We start from the raw sequence: 21814 nt of genomic DNA, 5'->3' as shown, positions 1-21814 counted from the left end.
GATAATAATCTGTTTTCACGTGCGATAGTGCTATACATAATACGTTCTGCTGTATATACTTATATATATATACATATATATATGTATATATGGAGATCGAGATACGTGTGTAATAGCATAAGAGATAGATATAGATAGGTAGATAGATAGATAGATAGATAGAGACAGACAGACAGAAAGAGAAAGAGAGAGAGAGAATACGAAGGGTCTACTGCGGTATCAAGGGAGAAGCCCGATTGCTCGACGAAGATTGGCGAAAAGCAGCGCAGCAACGAAAGCTCCTTCGACGCAAACCCAGGAAACTTAGACAGAGAGAGGGTGAGTAGTATAGGTCGAAAGAACTAAGTAAGTAAGAAAAGGTATAGAAGAAGAAGAAGAAGAAGAAGAAGAAAAAAAAAGGAACAAAGATCTGAGAGAAAGAAAGAAGAGCGTTAGAGACAAAGATAGTGAAAGATAAATAGAAAATAAAATGGATAGAGAAGAAAAGAAAAAAATAGAAATAGAAATAGATTAAGTTGAAAATAGAAAGAAGATAGAAAGTTGAAAGTGAAAGAAAAATATACAAGGAAGAAAAACAATAGTGAATGAAAATACGAGAAAGGTAAAAGATATTATACTTCGTTGGGACAGGTGAAATTGGACAACAAATGGAAAATGACAAATTATCGGATCTATGCGTATCCGGTATGGTTCGAATTGAACGATTGGATGGGGGATAAGGGTTGGTTAGAGATAGGTGGGTTGGTGGTGGATATGCGTGTACTTCGAGTCATTGTTCCGCGTACAAGAGACACACCCTTCCTGATGATGGGGCGTTCATAATAGTCTCAGATTGTGGACCATTAACAATCTCTGTCAATTTTTATCCAAAGATATTTTGGCTAGAAATGATTGAAATAATTTTTCTATTTCTCGCTAAAAATTATACCAAAATTGTCGCAGAAAAAAGCGAGAATTAACGTCATACATACACGATTAAATGTAATATATATATATATATATATATAAGAACATAAACGAACACTCTCGCGTTTAATACATCATGTGTTTTTTAAAGCTTTGCGCAAGACACGAGTAAGAAAAAAAAATACATAAAAAAGAAAAGAGTTAAAGTAGACGACGTCGTAGCGGCAGAGATGCTCCGGGTGTTGCTACACGTCACCCGTGTTTTGTACATCGTTTCACATCGATCAATTTTTAGCGAAACGTACGGAGACAAGATTTGTACAGATAAAAAAAAAAAATAAAAAAAAAAGGAACAAGAAATTAGAAGATATACAGTATACGTGAATAAGAAGTAATTACGACACATTCGCATGAAGCACACGCCACATGGAAACATCCGCAGAAAGGTTGAGGCTGGAAAGATAGAGAAAAAGAGAGAGAGAGAGAGAGAGAGAGAGAAATAAAGAGATAGATAGAGAAAGAGGTTGAAAGTGAAACAGAGATAGTATAAGAGAGAGAGATAGATGGAGGAGGAAAATTCCTCCGGCTCTTACCTCGACCCATTAACCTCGCACCTACGATTCTCCAATTTGTGATCGCATTGCGAGAACTACTAGGGTCAATTAATGGGTCGAGTTAGACGGAGATATTTTAGCGGTTAAACCCACTGAAAATATGTTAGGATCGTCGGTAACACATTCCACGTGTAATATACAATTTTAAAATGAAATTATTTTATTATTTCGATCAATTTCCAAAATTATTCAAATATATTTTTGAAACATTTATTTCTACGATTATCTTCAAATTGTTCTGATTTAATCGTCAAAAATATTTTTACGATAATCAACTATCTTCAAAGATGGACGATGTGTTAACGTGAACAACCAAGGACGGACACACTGACGATTTATTGGGAATCGATAAAAGGCAAGATTCGGAATTGACGTAGGTAGGTAAAGGGGGGTAGTAGAAAGGGAAGTTGATAAAAACAATGTTGGATGATAGAACAAAAGATGTTAGAGAGATAGAAAGAGAGAGAGAGATAAGGGATAAAGACAAAACTTAGAGTATAAGAAAAGATAAGAAAAAAGAACAGACCACAAAATTAAAGATAGAGAAAGATAGAAAAAGATAGAAAGAGAAAGAGATAGAGATAGAAAGAGAGAGAGAGAGAGAGAGAGAGAGAGAGAATGCATTACCGCAATGCTAGCCCGAGATTGTGCGGCCTTAATGTGGGCTTGAAGGTGCAGAGGGGGGTGGAAATAGCGGCAGGGGTCCCGATTGCATCGGCCCTTGACAGCGTCCATGCAGACCGTCACAGAGCCGTCCTCGTTCGCCTGCACCGTCTCGAGGGGGTGCGCAAACCGGCACTCCGTCTCGCCGCGTTTGCACGCCCCGCGTTGAAACTCGCGACATACCTACAGCAAGAGCGAACACGCATGGCATGGCACTCTATCTATGAGGGCAAAGGGGCTAGGGTCGACGATAAGGGGGCTTGTTGGTTAGTTGCTTGGTTGGTTGGTTGGTTGCAGGGATGATATGGGTTGAGATCGGGGGTGGGTTTTTAGAGGCTTGGTTGGTTGGGGGTACTTGCGTTAAGATTCCGGGGCAGCTCTGGAAAATATTTGGATTAGGTTATAACGTTAGGCTACATATATAATGGAATCATTTCTAAGGTTATTTTTAGGATGGATGAATGGAAATATTTTGTATTTTGGATAATTAATTTTCTTTTTTTTTCTATTTCTTTTCTTTTTTAAACAATATCATTGAAACCTTTCCATTTTTTGGGGTGGATGTATTTGGTAAAGGATAGTTTTTTTTCTTCTTTTTTTTTTTTAATTTTAATACGACAGGAGGATGGACATTTAGCAAAGTTCATTATATAAACACGAACTGTGAGAGGAGGAGGAATAAGGACGAGGTCAGGTACGGACCTACGACTAATATGATGGGAACCTTTGATCATTGACAAACAATACAAGTTACCAGCTGACTGCGATATACGATAGAATGATGTTGGACATGGCTAGAGTATATGAGGTTTCTGACTCACTCACTCTACTCTACTTTACTTTGGCTTTAGCATTCTCGCGAGTACACATTGGGAACGCTTTGTCATAGAGAGACAAAGAGAGAGAGAGAGAGAGAGAGAGAGAGAGAGAGAGATAGAGAGAGAGAGATAGTGAATAGATCTACATCATAGAATGTCACGTTGAAATTCCAAATTTGTGTTCTTCATATTGTTCCGTTTTTGTCGAATAAATGATAAAAAGTTGGGCTCTCGTTTAAACCATAGATCGTTGGCATTGGAATAACATAGAAAGAAAAAAAAAACCCGATTATATATCATTTCAAGTGTACTCGCGAAAACGCGTTATTGCCAAAGAATTAAAATGCTACTAGGCGTTGGTACGTTGTCAGCCATAGCTGGGTGGTGCCAAACTGGTGGCAGGGATTTACACTGGCATGTTTGTGCCGTTATTTTATACAAAAATGGATACTATACAGTGAAAGAGAAATAGAAAGAAAGAAGAAAGAAAGATAGGAAAAGATAGATACAGAGAGAGAAGAGAGAGAGAGGCAGACAGATAGACTGACAGACAGACAGATAGAAAGAGATGAAAATAAAAAAAAAAAATGATAAAAATGATGTTGCGCCTTAAAAAAACGCAGTAGTTTGGAAAAATGGCAAGATGGGATACGGAAACTATGGAACGAATATGTGTATATAATATACATATACAATATGTATAGATATACGGAGATAGAAAACTAGAATATAAGATAATAAAGAGACGGGGGTGGAGATAGAGAGAAAGATAAAGAAAAAGAAAATGAAAAGAAGAGCAATATTTAGCTGGGGGGCAACTGGAATCGAGTGATGCAAAGAGCGCCCCGTTTATGGACTGCGGGTAGGCGTAAAAAACAGAGCCAACCTCATATGTCTTATTCTTTCTGGCCGATGATACATCATTCTAATTTATCGGCTAGTTTGAACTTGCCAAAATTCCCGAAATAAGATTGGATTGAGAATAAGAAGATAAATCAATGTAAAACAAAACTTGTAAGAAAAATTGATCGCTTTAAAAGGTTTTTTTTTTTTTTAACTTTGACGATGATCATTATATCTGGAACTTTTATCAGCGCCCAGAAAGGAATGTTACTAATGACTACTCTACATGGAACTAAATACCGTGTTGAGATTTGTCGAAGTGGCACTGACGACATTGCCGTATTCGGTGTACCCTTGCCCCGCCCAATAAGGTCAGGAGGAGTTGGAAATTGGATGACTATTCAGGTAGAATCAGGGATAATACGATAGACGCTTCCTCGAGCATCCTCCGGTATTCTAATCAAATGGATTAATTTGCACGTGTGTTAAAGGAAACACAGCTTGTCATGCATCGAATGGCTACATTTTAGATTATATTTATATATTTTTTTTGTTATCACCTCAATTGTTTTATGGTGTGCTTATTTTTTATTTTATTATTTTTTAAAAAGCATTTTTTCAAACGATCGAACGTGATACTTTATGGATAATTTAGATAAATTCAATACCAAAAGATAGCGTAGATAAAAATGCATACATACTTACATACATACAAACATACATACATACACACATGTAACATGTTTCAAATTTAAATGTCACGTTTGATAGTTCTTTTCTTTTTGTCAATTTGTTTAAGGAAAAACGGTTATATAAAGTATTGAAATAAAAAAGAAAAAAAAATATAGTATCATGCTTCTTCTACTTATCGTTCGGGAACGTATTCATATATAGAATAAAAGCATGTCAGGCGTTAGAGATAACGGCGGATTAATGCGGTACATATTCGATATCATAGCGTATGGTAGCTCGTCTGCAAGTCGGGAAGCGAAAACACAATATATATATATATATGTATATGTATATGTATATATAAGCACGTCACGAGTGTCAGTACAGCTTGATACGTAGAAGGAACGGGTGCACGCTCCTTCTTCATGTTTCATTCAAGTATACCTAAAGCTTGACTCGAAAGAACGCACTTAGACTCGAGTATGCGTATTAGAGTGCACGGCTTTTGATAAGTTGAATAGGGCGTTAGAAAGAAAACGCATACGTGAATGCAACGATTAACGGGATATACACGTACACAGGCGATGTATCATAGAAGAGAGCGTGTGTGAAATTGTTTACTATATATATATATATATATATATATATATGCATGTATACATGTGCATGTATACATGTGTATGTACAAGTACATAACATACTCGTATATTGCTATACATGTGCCCGTGTATATATACATTTATATATATATATATATATGTGTGTGTGCGTGTATTTGTATATATATATGGTAAGAGAAATATAAAAGAGAGACATGGAAAATAGAGAGATGCGTGTAATTAAGACGGATATTACGGCATAGAGAAAATATAAGAGAGGCATGGCGAATGGTCCCTTTGAGCTGATGCTGAGATATATATTTATGTAGTTATATAGATATAAAACAAGTTGACATTGATTACGCGTACTAAGGAATTTGACTACGTGACAAAAGCAATGCACAAAATGTTACGTTTGGCTGATAGAAATAATAAAAATAAAAAATTGAAATGTCCAATTTTCTTCGTCGAAAGCCATTGCATTAGATATTTTTTTTTCTCTAATAAACTAACGTTTACTTCAAACGACGCGATAGATCAAAACGAATATCGAATTAAATTTCTATTCTAGTTATTTTGAAAATTGACTTTTAAATATTAAAATTACTGTCGCGTAAACAATTGTATCACATATAATATATGTATATATAGTGCCATTCTCATAACTATATACACATACGCACACACACACACACATACATGTATGTACCATTTAAATACGATCCAAACATATAATACAAAGGTGTACTCGAGTTCGTTTGTTATAACGTGTGTTTGCCAAGTAATCCGATCCATGTTAGAACAAAAGAAATAACGCGTAAAGAAAATTGTAATATTAATTTCGAAGAATTACAAATGAAAGAGAAACGAACGATTGAGGCACCTTTTAATTTGAATTACTATTCGTGAAATTCGTCTTACGTCAATCTACAGTATCCCTAATCGAATATCTATTTAATTGCGTTTAATTACAAACACTGATATACAAGCGAGTACTATCGTTAAACGATGAAAATGATGTAGAAAATCAGTTATTAATATCTACTACTCGATCGTAGCGCACACATAATTACAAAAACACATAAAGAAAGAAAGAGAGAGAGAGAGATAAATATATATATACAAATATAAATTTATGATTAAATATAATATTTATAAACAGACGATAGTCCTAAAATGCAATTATTTTCAATTGAAAGATATATGTGTGCGTTTGTGATGTGTAGCATGTAGCAATGTGTATAACGCACTGTGCGTGTGCACGCGTATATCATCATACATAAATATAATATATAGACACGCTATTACAAGCGCGTGCGCGCGCACAGGTAAAGAGAGCAAATATGTAGTAAATATGCATGTCAAATGTCAAACCGCATGCGATCGTATAAAATGTATATTAAAGCACCTCCTCCTAGCTCTGTAAAAGTAAACACTTAAATATCCTTATGGATAATTATTGGAATTAGTAATAGATAAATTAAAAGTATGTATTTATGTTTTATGTGTGTCACGCGTGTTCTTGCGTGTATGTGTATATGTGTGTATGTACGTTTTTGTGTGTAATTTGATGCGTGTGATCATGTGTAATAAATTTGCAAAAAAAATCATAAAATACTTAGAGGCTTAAGAGCTGAAAAATGAGACACAGGTAATAGTAGTTCGCAAAAAATTATATACGGCCAAGTATACACTGAAATGGTACTGAAGCTGTAAAGAGCATTAGCTTTGTGCAATTACGCCAGTTTTTTTTTTTTTTTATAAACTGGCGAGCGCGCGCATGCGTCCACCATTGCTTTTTTCCCCCAAACAACATACGACTGGAATCATAAAGGTAATATAATATTACACAAAGGCACGAACTTTTTTTAAATGTTATTATTATTATTATTTCCATTATTCGTGGAAAATCCAAGAGAGATATTTTATTTTTCTCACGAAAAAGCAATCAAAGTATTATCGTCGTGATAAAATTTCAAAGGTGATAACACAAAATTCCATTTCGTAACGTAAAAAACTGACGGGGAGAAAAGCATTGACGTCGCAAGCGAGTTCTAGCCAACGAAAGTAAATGTATGCGTGTATCGGCGGCTACAAGGATTGAAAATCAAACGTTAATAATTATTATTAATATTAAATTAACAACAAATACAAGAGATAATAGTGTGATAGTAACGATAAAGATATACTAAAGAACAACAAAAAAGTAAAATTAATTGTAGAAAAAAAAAAATAACAAGAAGATGAAAGGAAGAAAGTAGAAATGATGATAGATAAGAAGAAAACAACAACAAAAGTAAAGATTAAAATAAGATTATGGAAAATAAACACAATTAAATATGAATATTATTATATGATATTACATCAAAAATAGAAAAAGGAGAAAGAAGATAGAACAGAGGGACCACTAAGTTAAGTGCCGGCCTGTGAAAAAGAAAGTATGTCAAATATGTACAAATAAACGCAATATATTATGTCATCAATGTAAGTAAATGCTAAAAAAAAAAAAATAATTGGGTGGGTTTACGTGTGTGTGTGTGTGTCTCTGTGTCTCTGTGTGCGTATCTAGAGTCTCATACATCGATAGTATCAAAATTAATGACATCAATACTTTTCATTCACTAAGTCATTCGCTACTACAATTATGTCATTGCTGCTTCTACTGACAATGAGTCCCTGATTGGTCAAGCTGTTATTAATTACTTTTTTTTTTATAGGTTCGTTTATAATTTTTTTTCTTTGTATAAACTCTTTTTTTGCTTTTGCAGGCGAAATTACTGGTGTAAATGTGGTAGCAGAAAGTTTGAGTATTATGTAAGTAAAAATATTATAATGAATATGAACGCAATATTATTTATTTTTTTTTTTATCTTGTGAGTTCTCATTTTATTGAAATTTTAATTTTGTAAGTCAAAGCCGATTCACCTATTATTCACCGGGACTGACCTCGGCCAATCAAGGTTAAAATGTATTAATATACTAAAAAACAGCGAAAAATCCAAACGTGTTTAAAAATTGATATTAATGACAGTATGCATATATATAAATAAATATATACATAATAATTATAAATATGGATAATGTATTTATATATATGTATAAACAGGCAGCAGGCAATTAATTCAAAGACCATCGATGATATAATAATATTTATCGTCCAGGATTTGGGATAAGTATATATAAATATATATATTATTTTTTGAGGGGGTTTATATATATCTATATATATATATATATATTTTTTTTGTTTTTGTCGATCCCTTTTTTTTCGTAAGGTGCAAGAAGAGGTGTTTTGTTTGGAGGTAAAGGAATCGTTAGACATCCAGATGGGATAAGTTTATCAAGATAAATGGAGTAATTTCGATGTCAATGTAAAGATATTAGTCTTTTATTCTTAAATTTAAAAAATTAAAAAAAAAAAAAAATTAGAAAATAAAAACCGTAAAAGGGAAACGTGGCTAACTAAGCAACAACCTTATTCTTTCTTTTCTTTTCTTTTGTCTAGCTTTCTTTTTAAAATGACTATATTATTATTTTTAATCTCATTTGATCGATTATAGTAACAATAATAATAATAATGTAAAGCCGACGATAGTAAGCATCGAAACGCAATTAGGATATATTTGTAATAATATAATACTCGTTCTCAATTCTGCAAAATAAAATAAATTATATATAAATATATTATCACGCAAGCGAAAAACAACTACGGAGAAAAGAAATTTTTTTAAATCTTTTGAAGATAGAAACAAATCAAAGAAAGGAAAAAAAATAATAATAAAAATAAAAAAAAATATTAAATAAAAAATAAAAAACAAAAAATATATATTTATATATAAATATAAGTGATACAAGAGTTCCGAGCATACTTTTCGCACAAGTTCGTTCAACCAAAATAGCAAAAGCACATTTTTAAAAAAAAAGAAAAAAAACACAATAAATATACATATATATATTTATATAAACTTATGTATGCATAAGAAATATATATATGAATATGTATATATAATAAGAAGTAAAGAAAAAAAAATAAAAATTAAAAAATAAAAATATACAAAGAAGACTAAGGTGAAGACATACAAAGCACACAAAGTTCTTAGTTATTAAAAAACGAATTGACGAGATTCAATAAACAGTCTGTGCGTTGTTTTCAGTTTCATTTATATTTCTTTTATTTGAATTCATCATCATCATCATCACCATCATCATCATCACCATCATAATCATCGTCATCATTATCATCATCATCATCATCATCATCATCATTATCATCAATAAATCTTCACGTGACCCGAACTTAGTGCAAGTCATCGCAGTACATCACAAATAGATATCGTTATGATTACTATTCATCATCGTTATTGTGTTATGTTACCAAGTATTATAATAGTTAATTTTACCGTTAGACCAATTGTAATTATTAGTTTAATTAATCAATCGTATATTTTTTTTATGTTTTTTTTTTGTATTTTTTTTTTTTATGTTTTATGTGTTTTTTTTTTTATATGTATATCCGGACTTCTTCACTTTCTATTTGCAATAATTTTTTTTTTTATGTTTTTTTTTTTTTTTTTTTTTTTAATTAACGACATTACAATGCGTATATTTAACTAATCACTTTCATACTCTTTTTTTTTTTTATTTGTTTTCCTTTTGAGTTAGTTTACTTAAAGGGTAAACGCGTGTTTTTAAATCTGTCGTGTATTTCGACTCCAGACGAATAATAATAATAATATCGAAAGAGGTACTAATATATTCACTAGACTGACAGAAGAGATGAAAGCGATATGGAGGATATGTGGATGGATTTAAACGATACGCGATTTGTGGAAAATGAGGAATATAAGTGTGTTCGTGATCGAGGTTGTGTAACGAGGAGTATAATATATATATTTATGTATAAAAAAAAAAAAAAAAAAAAAAAAAAAAAAAAAAAAAGAAAAGGAAGTGAAAATAAAAACCTATTGTACATTTACATTGTACACGAAACGTAAATAACAACAACGTAAGATTCACTTTTTTCGTTATGAATTAATAATAATAATAATTATTATAATTATAATTATAATAATAGTAATAATAGTAATAATATTAATCATAAGAATAAACATATTTGATTAAGAATAAAAATAAGAATAATAATAATAATATAATATACCCAGGCTGGAAATTTGTAATAAATGACCCTGCAGTTAGTCAATTTTTTAATAATAATTATAATATAATTATCGGTTGATTAAAGTTTAAATAAATAAAATGGGAAGTTGTATTTATTGTCGGCTTAAATCATTGTCGTCGTCGTCGTCGTCGTTGTCGTTGTTTAAAAAAAATTATTTCATTTCTTTTTTATGCACTGCGGGGTTAAAATATATACTACCTACACTGTAAATGTACAGATTAACAGAAGAATGTCAATTAAAAAATTTTTAAAATATGTCTCTCCTCTCTTTCGGGGAAACTTGATCTTTAAATATATTTATAATACTTCGACAATTTATTAATTACTTGTATTCTTTTATTGTTGTAATTTTTATTACTATTTCCTTCAACCGTGTGTGTGTCTAACTATCTATATATGTATATATATGTGTGTGTGTGAGAGCGTGTGCCATTTTTTTTTTTTTTTTAATTTTTCTTTTCTTTCTTACGTTTTTTTTTTTCCTTTTTGTCACTCCTTTTCTTTCATTTTTTTCTTCCCTATATCAGGGGAGTAGTAGTAGTAGTAGTGGTATTTCTTTTCGCGATACAAAATACAATTAATTAATTTGTTAATCCTACCTACTATGTACACATATATATATCACTATGTGCGCATGCATGGATGGACGACAGGCGCACGAACCTTTTATCTTTTTCTTTTCCTTTTTTTTTTTTTTTTTTTAATGTGCGTCGTCCTGCGTTTCAAATCCCGCGTACATACATACACAAACTTGATGGTATTTATTAAAAATTCTGCATTAGTTCTTTATTTATTTTTTCTTTTTCTTTTTTTCTCCTCTCCTCTCCCTTTGTAAAAATGTGCAACAATTCGTATATATATAATAATAATAATCATAATAATAATAAATAGAGGATTATCAAAGAGTTTCTCACTTATTTAGATTATTAAATACATAAAATTTCGTGATAAAATATAATTTATACGAGACACAATGTGACGTAGAATATAATAATCGTGCATTTAATAATACGCGTGGACGATGATAATTGCGAATATATAAACGAAAAGTTGATCAAGAAAATGAAATAAAATAAAATGAAAAAACCTATACCGTGTTATCGATGATGATAATAATATTAAAAATTCGAATAATTATTCTTTCATTCGATCTCGTGCATTATAATTCGATGTGTTGTTTACACACTTTTCTCCTCTCTTTTATCCCTATCATCCCCTATATTATTTGTTTCTATATTATTCATTTTTCTCGTGCCAATGTGTGAAAAACCAATGGAAAAAACGATCTCCAATTTATTCGTTTTTCTTCGAAGATTTTTTTTTCTCACGACTATTCACACATTTTTAGCACCTCCTTCAAACCTCCTGCGCACAAAAACCATGCTGTTCATTCTCTTTCTATTTTTTTTACTCGCTAAATGTGTAACCATCTAGAAGAGTTTTCCGAACCGATAGAATACTTATATATATATATATATATATATACCACCCACAAAACCCTTTCCAACATCTTCTTTCCTTTACTGGGTTGCATGCCCTCTTCCTTCGCTGTTCCCTTGATTTTATTCGTTCTTCGCGAAACTACCCCGTACGAAACTTGTTAATTCTGCAAAAGCCGCGAGGCAAAGAAGAAAAAGAAAATGAAAAGAAAAAAAAAGGAAGAAGCGATAGAGGCTCCGGGGAAATCTGTAAACTCGAACATTATAAAACTTGCAATGTGTATGCGGATACAAAAGTTTTTACCCGGAATGGTCGCGGATATGGTCCGATAAAGAATACCCACCCCTCACCTCCCTCCTTCTTTACTACTGTGAACAAAAATATAAAAAGAAACAAAAAAAAAATTTACCCCACCTCGTATATTTCGAATAACTCATCGGACAACGTTTTTCCCATCGAATCGAAGGTTATTGTTTAATATATTTCCTTTTTCTTTTTATCGTGTAATATCCCGTTACTTTTTTTTCGTTGAAAATTCAATTTTTGCCGAGTTCAATCCTAATTTGTCATTTACAATTATTATTCTCGCCATTTCTAATAAAATTGTTGTATTTTTTCACTTATACGAACTTTTTCCTTTTATTTTCTTCGTTATTTTATATTCGTCACATTTTTCGTATCGTTTCTTTTTTCATTTTTTTTCCCATTTTGTTCTTTTTTTTCTTTTTGTTACTTTTTAAGAGAGATACGATAATTAATTAATTAATGTTTTTTTTTGTTTACGCTTACACGTCAATCTACGTTTAGTTTCGTATTAGTATTATTTATTATATTTTAAATATTTTTTTTTCCGTAACGTCTAAAATATTATATATATATATATATTTATTTATATGCAATAATACGATTTTAATTATTTAAGGAACTGGCATTGTCAGCAGGAGCAGAAGAATTCTCACTTTTATGTTTTTTATTTTTTTTTGTTTTTTTACTTATGCCCAATTCCAAGATTAACCGATCGTTATAATTTATTCTACAAAACGCCAATAAAAATCACAATTTATACAACTAAGAGTATATACTATAATATCACCGAAATAAATAAATTTCGAAAAATGAGATCAAAGTAGAACACAATTTCTCAACGAGAGTAAAGATCGGTCATTCTACAGAAAATTTTTTAATTTAGATTTATATTTTTAAATTTTATTTTATATTAATTTTTCATTGCACGATTCTCAATTCCTCTACTTCTACTTTTACCATTTATTTATGTACTTTAAATTACTTCTTTTATTAAACTCCTAAGACTCGACGATGATAATAATAATAATAATAATAATAATAATAATAATAATAATAATAATAATAATAATAATGTAAAAAAATTTCATATATATATTCGCGTTAATAAATCTAATTTATCTTGACCCACAATATAATTATAATCATACTAATGAAAGATAATAGATTCATAATAATTATAATAATAATAATATTAATATATATATATATTTAAAAATCGTAATCAATAATAATTATCATCACTGTTTTGTCGTTGCAATTTATTTCATTATTAGACTTATAAACTCCTTGTCAATTTACAATTTTTAAGAAAATTCATAAGACCTCTTTGTGTAGTTTATCATTTCTCTTCTCTTTAGCTTGCACGATTTGTCTAATAAGATCATCTAAATAACTATCTTCAAAAATGCAATTATTCTCTTTTATCTTTCGTTTCTTTCTCGTATCTGCTAATATTCTTGTCTTTTATTTTTTCAAAATCTACGCGAGAAAACTTTCAAAACGTTAGTGTTTTCTCTAGTTGCTGAAATATAATAATTGTACTCCGTATAGTACATACACATGATACATACGATAAAATATGTATATATGATTATTTTTTCTCCCTTTTTTCTTTTCTTTTCTATTTTATTTTATTTTATTTCATTTTATTTTATTTTATTTCTTTTTGTACTCGGCTTAGAATGACCAAGTCAGCGGATATTCGATCTACAGGAGCGTTTTTCTCAATAGAATCGGATACACACATATACACATATAGTCAACACATATATATCTATATATATGTATCTTCAGAGAGACAAATCGCCCTCTTCGATTTCTCTCCGTCTTATCTTCTTTTCGCTGAGCACGACTTCCGTTCTTTCTTTTCTCGTGTTTTCTTTTTTTTTCTTATTTTTTTTCTTCTCTCTTTTTCCTTTTTACTTTTTCCTTTTCTCCTTTATTATATTCCGAAACGCGCGCCCTTTTTTCAAGTTATACCTCCCTTTTCATTCGAAAACTCTTTTCTCTCGCACACACACACACATACCCTTGCGCATGTATGTCATCTTACGGAAAAAAACTATACGTCCTATACTTATGTAAATATCATCTCGTTATTTAACATATATATATGTATAAAGAACTTTGCAATCTCCTAAGCTAGGCATCCGATGTTAATGTTATTCCTCGATCGTCTGTAAAAAAAAAAAAATAAAAAAAAAATCATGAACTAGGCGAGTTTGATGTGTGATACCAGGATCTTTTTCGATTTCCAGCCTAGGCTATTTCTTCTTTTCTTTTTTTATTTCTCTTTTTTCTTTCTACCATTCTTTTTCGTTTCCTTTTTTTGTTTTAATTTTTCGTATAAGGATGATAAGAGAAAAAAAAAATAAAAAAAAATAAAAGAAACAACGACAGATATATATATATAGCGTTTTCAATAATCGCAAAAAATCTAATATCGATCGAAATCTACTTAAACACAACTCATTTGCATCAACAAAATAAAATTATGAATAATATAATATCAAACGCGACGATTATTATCACCCTTTTTTTTAAATAGTCAGTCATAAAAAATGTTTGTTCCTTTTTTTGTTTTCTCGACTATATTATCCTTTCGTTGTGCAATTAAAAATATGAATCGGGGAGACTGGTCTTCAATTCATTACGATCGATGATCTCGGATGAACAACAACGTTAGTAGGATTTAATAAACGTTCGATGCAAATAGAATTTTAGTACATTTCAAGATAGTACATAGACAAATTATTAGACAAAAAAGTGTTGGTTGTATCGATCGATATTGGAAGGTTTCGCGAATCAAATAAAGGGATGTTTGGATTGTTGAATAGTGGAGTATTTGTGATACCGTTGGATGAGAAAGATGTAGAAATAGATAGATAGATAAAATATATAGTAAGAGAAATAGTGAAAGAGAAATAGAGTAAGAGAGAGAGAGAGAGAGAGAGAGAGAGAGAGAAAAAGGATAGTAGATATAAGGTGAATAATTGTGAAAGGATAATATAGGAGAGTTTCAGTTTGTTCCATAATTAGGACAAAAAGGGTTATTATTGTTGTTGTTGTTGTTGCTGTTGTTGTAGTTGTTGTTTTGTCGTTGTTGTTGTTTGTAAGAGAGAGAGAGAGAGAGAGAGAAAAAGTCGACTAATAATAGGCATGAACGTAGACGATGTTGTGGATCGCGTGGTGATGGGCGTGAGGATTATGTAGAGGCGTGCAGATGGAGGTGGTCGCGGTGGTGATGGTCGCGGTCGGGGAAGGTGGGTGATTGACAGATTGCATCGTGGATACGGGCGACACCTGATTGGGGGGACCGGCCGGCACTTGGTACACGGTATTGGGCGCGGCCATTGGGCACCTTGAGGCCCCGGCTGCGCCGTGTTGGGCCCCATGCTGTTGTTGTTGTTGTTGTTGTTGTTGCTGTTGTTGTTGTTGTTGCTGAATGTAGTTAGGTGGTTGACATACCTCGAAGCGGTCTGTACGTGGCATCTTCTGCGGCATCGCAACCGTCTGCGGGACTACGCCGAGTGGGCTGCCGACTCCCGTTGGGTCTGCAGGCCCCATTATCGCCGGCATTATCGGGCTGGGCGCGAAGTACGGGCTGTACGCGTTGCCCACCTGCGGCATACCGGTCAGGTACGGATTCGTCGCCTGTGAAAACACACCCGGAAACATATCCAGGTAAAACTGATTAGAACGCTAATCTCCCACCTTCGCTCCCAATTTTATTTTCTCTTTCTTTTTTTTTCTCGTTTTTTATTCCGCGTCCCGGTCGCTGTCGCTCCTTTTCTTTCATTTCCTTCCCTTCCTTCTTTCATTTAATTTTTAACTCTTTCTCAAATTTGTAAGCTTAGCTTCCCTCCGTTTCCTCTACCTCATTCTTCGATGTGACGTTACACATTATACGTTTTTTTTTGATACGTATAACGGGAGTTGCCAAATATTTATTAAAAAAAAAAAAAAAAAATAATAAAGAAAAAAAGAAAATAACAGCCTGAATGAGGAGAGGAAAGGGACTTTAGCAAGAGAGTCCTTCATCTTTTTAATTTTAATTTTCCTTTTTTTCGTTTCATTAATCGCGACAACCCCAAAACGTGGAAGCGTTTGCTCTTGCAGTGAGAACTAAGTTCCCAGAAGCGAAGGCAGGTAAATTTCAAGCGTAAATCGCGACTATCAGTACGACCGTTCTTTTTTTTCTATTTTCTTTTTTTAATTATATTTTTTATTTTTCAAGAATTCTTTCTCGAAGACCTTCCACGCCCTTTTTTTTTTTTTTTTCTTTTTTTGCATTCCTCGGATTCTCCATATACGCGGAGAACTTTTGCACGGAACTGTTTGCCACGTTCGATAAGATACAACGTTTTATATGAAATTCGATTATATATTATTCTATTAAACAAACAAAAAATAATTTTTTTTTTTTAATTTATGATCTTTTTTTGAACGTGGCAATTCGTCTCGAGCAATTCCCTTTTCGACTCTACGAGATCGTAGTCAAACACGGAACAAATATGAAATCCTAAGAGTGCTTTCTATCTATAAAAAAAAAAATAAAAATAAAAAAAACAAATAGATCAAGAAAAAAAAAGAAAATAAGTAAACCAAAAACAAACATAAGAAAAAACAACAACTAAAAAAAGAAAATAAGAAGAAGTAAAAAAGAATAAGTGAAAAGTGCGAGGTAACACGGGCAAAATCTCGTAGAGTCGAAAGAGAGAGTGAGAGAGAAAGAGAGAAAGATAGAAAGAGAGAGAGAGAAATAGAGAGAGAGAAAATAGAGAGAAAGTAAGAGAGAAATAGAGATAGAGAGAGAGAGAGAGATATAAGACCGCGCGATATGCATGCGTTTTTTTTCTTTTTTCGTTTTTTTTTTCTTATTTATATCTCTAAAAGAAAAAGTTGTATTAAAAGTTGTTCGTAGAGGAAAAAAAAAATAGTTTCTTTCTCTCTCGGATAAACAAACCAACATCTCTCGGTCTTGTGAGGCATGCAAATAAAATTCTCTTCGAACTTACGGTGCGGCGCGTTCTTTTAAAACAAAGTTAAAGCTTTCGTACAAAACGCTTACTAGTAACAGGCAACATTGTCGCGAGATACGTACGAGGACGAGAAAACCCTTTTACAATAATGGTGGTAGTAATACTACTACTACTACTAGTAGTTTCTAATCCCTTATAAGGGAAGAAGAAGAAGAGGATCGTAGCAAACCCTTTAATTAGAAATTAAGAGTTACTTTATTCTCGTACTTCTCTCATCGTCGTACTTCTCTAAGCGACGTTTAATTAACTAAAAAATTAGTGGAAGCCAACCAAAACCAGGAGTTACCATAAAGGCGTGGGTAGCGAGAAGTTGCTGCTGGATTTGCTGTTGAAGGTGATGGTGTGGTGCCGGAGGTGCCGGGGCCTCCTGTTCACCAATGACGTAATTGGAGAACACACCAACAATCAACCACAACCACGTGAGCCACAGCGGCAAACATAGGGGACAGACAGGCAGTCATACGAGTAGTATAGGGTTCGATGTCACATAGCATCGACTATGAATGTATGTCATGATATAAAAAGCGGGTGGGATTTTTTTTTTATGTATTTATAAATATATATGTATATACATATACATATAAATATATATATATATATATATATGTATGTATGCATGTATGTATTAGAAAAAGATAGATTATTAAAAATATGTATATATATATAGATGTATATACACATATACATACACATGACTAATGCGATATATATGTATATATATATATAAATATTTTGTTGTATTTTGAACTTTGATGTAAGGTAAAACATGTAATATAGAATAAAAAGTAAACATTTAGATAAAAAGTATAAATACATTGGAATATACATATATAAGATATGAAATAAAATGATTAAAAAACATTGAAGTAAGAAAAGAATCTAAGTAAGTGTTTGTAAGAAAAAAAAAAAAGAGAAAAAAATATATTATATATGTATATATATATATAGATATATAGAAATGACGTTTTCCCGACATGAATCAATGCACGCACCTCTACGTGCGAGCATGCGAGAGAGACAGATTATAATTACTACTACAATAATTTTTTTTCTATTTTCTTTTTTTTTTTTTTTTGATAAATTGAATTTCTATCCCGCGCGTGAATATATAATATGATACGATTGAAAAATATGTTTATTACGTAAAATCTTACGATATAAATATATATGTCGACTGTCTATCGAAAATACGTGGATATATCAGGCTCCTAGGAAGTGGGGACGACACTGACCAAAAACATGCGGCGTGCTAAATTTTACTCTTAGGAATTCATCTCTCGGTGCAATGCCCGCAGAAAAACGAACGCAAGTGAACCTGAACGGTAAAGGTTTTGTCAAAATATTCTCGTGAAAGAAAACTAACAAAATGAACAACTAGTTTCAAAAGAAAACGGAACATAAAAAAAAAAAAGAAAAATAATTACAAATGTCAATTTAAATAAATATAATATTAAACGAAATATCTGAAGATGAATTAAATTTGATTTTTCTTTTCTGATTACTTCTTCTTTCTTTTTTTTTTTGTTTTTCTTTTTTAACCGTACCGTTCACGATCAACACAGCGTTGCCTACCAAAAAGGTATCTAGTGGTAAACCTCGACTAACACAGACAAAATGAAAACTTTTTGATCGTGATGAGATATTATTATATAATATATGTGGATGTGTGAACAGAGCAGAAGACTTGGTGCAACGATTGGTAGATTAATTATTTGACATACCACTGCTGGTACCTGGCCAGGCACTAAAGGTTGACCAGGCGTTAGGCCCATTTGTTGCATAAGCGCGTTTTTCAGGGCTAAGTGATTGCGTCCGTTTATCAAAAGCTGGTCCTTCAGGTGTTGAGGTGGGTGGAAGTATTTGCAGGGTGGCTTTTCTCGATTACATCGGCCCTGGAAAAAAGAAAAACAACAAATCAATAAATCAATTCAGTTAATCAAATTAATGTATAAACATATATATATTTAATTAGAGGTAGTTTCAAAAATTTCGTGAATACTTAAACCAAGATTAGTCGGCAAGAGTTCGGTCGATTTAAAATTCAATTCAATTACGCGTATGTGTGTTATATTAAAAAGTATGTATTTAATATCATAAATTTGCGAAATGCTGTAAATGCTGAACAAGGGTAACTCGTGTGCTAGAGCAATATCTTTTTCAGTAAAATTCTACGCTCTACTTGCTCGCGCTGCAATAGGAAAAAGAAGACCATAGTCCATGAAATACATAGTTTCTGCGAAAATGCTGCCGGAAGAAATACTCTTGGCGTAACGTCTGTGCCTGAAATTTATCGTAGTCAGCTGTTTCTCTACCTACTAACACATAAGTACATAAGTAAGAGAGTAGGAGAAAGGAAGGAAGGAAGAGAAAGGTAGGAGGTATTCGTTCGTGTATGTAAAGATACAGGGGTTGCAGTCAGCCACACCATCGAATGTTATTTTCAAAAGATAAATGTATATGTTTTACAAATTAATTAAAGCCGATGTCACTCGGTGACAAGCTCGGGTCAAAGGAAATGTCAACTTTCTTAGTTTAATATCCTCGTTCTCGGGTTTCTATACCCTACTTGACTTGACTTGACTTTACTTTACTTTACTTGAATTTACTCGGCTACTCGTTTTCAAGCTCCAATTTCGTACAAACGATTCTATCGAAAAAACCTTTTTATATACGATCTACTTGTTAAGTCTATCATTTCACTTACATTTCATCATTTATCTTATATCAATTTTGAATTCCTTAACGAGCTATATTTCTAGTGAACTACATCTTTTATCTTTTAAGATGCTTTTACATATAACAATGGAAAACCTAGTATAACGATCCTATTAATAGTTTAGAACTATTTGTTTTTTTTTTTTTGTAATAATACAGATAGCAATATAACGAAGACAGGTAATTGAAATAAATGGAATGGTTAATAATCGATAGGACGTAAAACGATACATTTACTGTCAAGCTATAAGTTATAAATACCAATAACGATAATCAGAAACAATTCGAATGTTATAAAAATAAAAAAGAAAAGAGAGAAGAAAAAAGTAGAAATGAAAAAAAAAAATAAAACAAAAATAACCTAACCCCGAGAAATAATCGTTAATAGTTAGGTAATAAAGGAGAAGAGTGCACATAACTTTGTACATTTACTGTTAAATAAAACACACCTTTTGCTACTTTATTATCGAGTAGAAACAAACATATAACGGATGGAATGAGAGAAAGAGTATATAGCATAAACATAAAAAGTTTTAATAAGTTATTCGATAATTTATAAATGTACGAAAACGTTAAGAACGTCGGGTTAATTATGATTAAATTGGTACTTCAATTAAAAGGACTTTTATCCCAAACAGGGCTATCCTCTTTTCTACTCTTAAAATATTTTCACATGTACAGTTATAAACGTGAACGCGTTTACATTTATTTGAAATTTATCTACAACGGAAAGGAATTTTCAAAGTTGATAGGTAAAAATACTTCGTGTAACGCGACCAAATATTCGCAAATTTATTATTCCATTCGCGTAATTGATTAAAATATTTTATTAGAAAATATTTTAACAACAAAACCTAATCAAATTATAAACATATATATATATACATAATAAAAATCTATAATAAATATAATAAATGTACAAGTTTATATAAAAAATGTATAAAATATTAACATCGAATAGAAACAATTTCATAGAAAATAAAATAGAAAATATAATAAAGAATAGATAATGAAACAAAATGTAACATTAGCATTAGTAATCTAAAGTAATATCGTAATAGAGAAATGCGAGGGGTAAACGTTAAGAGAAGTTGTGTTACGCAGCATTGTTATCATCGTATATATATAGACATAAACACACACAAGTGTGCAGGTCCCTTCATTTCGAATTTATCCATAAACGAAACATACTCGAGTACAAGTGGCTCATAATATAGCTAGTACGCAAAGATCTTTGCTCTCTGTGTAGCTGGTGGTAGCTCGCTCATAACTCGAGCGTCGGAGCGAAGTGTAACACGGTTTAAGGGTGAGTTGCGGCTGGTGTTGTGCTGTTGCCAGCAGTGTTGCAAGGTCGGAATACGGAAGTGCTAGAGGAAAGGGAGAGAAGAGAAGAGAAGAGAAGAGAAGAGAAGAGAAGTGAAGTGTAGTGAAGTGAAGAGAACAGAAGAGAAGGGAAGAGAAGAGAAGAAGGAGTTCTAGCTGAGGTAGTATGAAAAGGAAGAAGATGGTATGGTAGGGGAAGGAAGGAAGGAAGGAGGAGAAGGAGAAGAAGAAAGAGGAGGGGGAGAAGGATCGGTGGGTGTCGTGGTGGTACTAATTAGACCTTAACAATATTAGTTCAGGTAAGATGTCTATATAGGGGTGGAAGCCGACCGCACTAGCGTTACCAACACACCACCAACCAATCCCCTCTCTCTTTCTCTCTCTTTCTCTCTCTTTCTCTCTTACTGTTCGTGCTTTCTTACGAAAATCCAGTGGCTTTTGGTAATAGCAGCTTACTAGCGTAAACTCTCACGCTTCTGTAAAGAAGAAGAAAAGGGAGAGAAGGGGATTGTGGGAGAAGTACTCAAATATCGACTAATTAAGCACATTCGAGAGTTTCCAGAAATAATGTCTAGTAAAGCTGTAGAAAGTTTCAAACTATTGAGAAGAGTTGATCTCTCTCTCCCTCTCTTTCTATCTTTCTCTTTATCTATCTATTTCTCTTGTTTCAACATCGATGTTGACGCAAATGCGA

At 32.1% G+C, this 21814-nt stretch overlaps 1 protein-coding gene across 2 annotated transcripts in view; it reads right to left on the bottom strand.

The window, feature by feature from the left end:
• Positions 1-21814, bottom strand: part of LOC107074569 (uncharacterized) — a 212560-nt gene that overhangs the window by 22156 nt on the left and 168590 nt on the right. For both annotated transcript variants that reach the window (XM_089175197.1, XM_089175198.1), the window contains exons 2-5: positions 18804-18974; positions 17369-17449; positions 15509-15694; positions 2148-2366 (exon numbers count right to left, since the gene is read on the bottom strand). In XM_089175197.1, coding sequence (XP_089031323.1) covers positions 2148-2366; positions 15509-15694; positions 17369-17449; positions 18804-18974 — 657 coding nt within the window. The remainder of the gene's footprint in view (positions 1-2147; positions 2367-15508; positions 15695-17368; positions 17450-18803; positions 18975-21814) is intronic.

This window comes from Polistes dominula, unplaced genomic scaffold (genome assembly GCF_049000335.1).
Source record: "Polistes dominula isolate Pdom_NZ unplaced genomic scaffold, Pdom_raw_medaka contig_82, whole genome shotgun sequence".
Lineage (NCBI taxonomy): Eukaryota > Metazoa > Arthropoda > Insecta > Hymenoptera > Vespidae > Polistes > Polistes dominula.
Note: the sequence above shows the minus strand (reverse complement) of the source record. Positions and strands in the feature narration are given on the sequence as shown.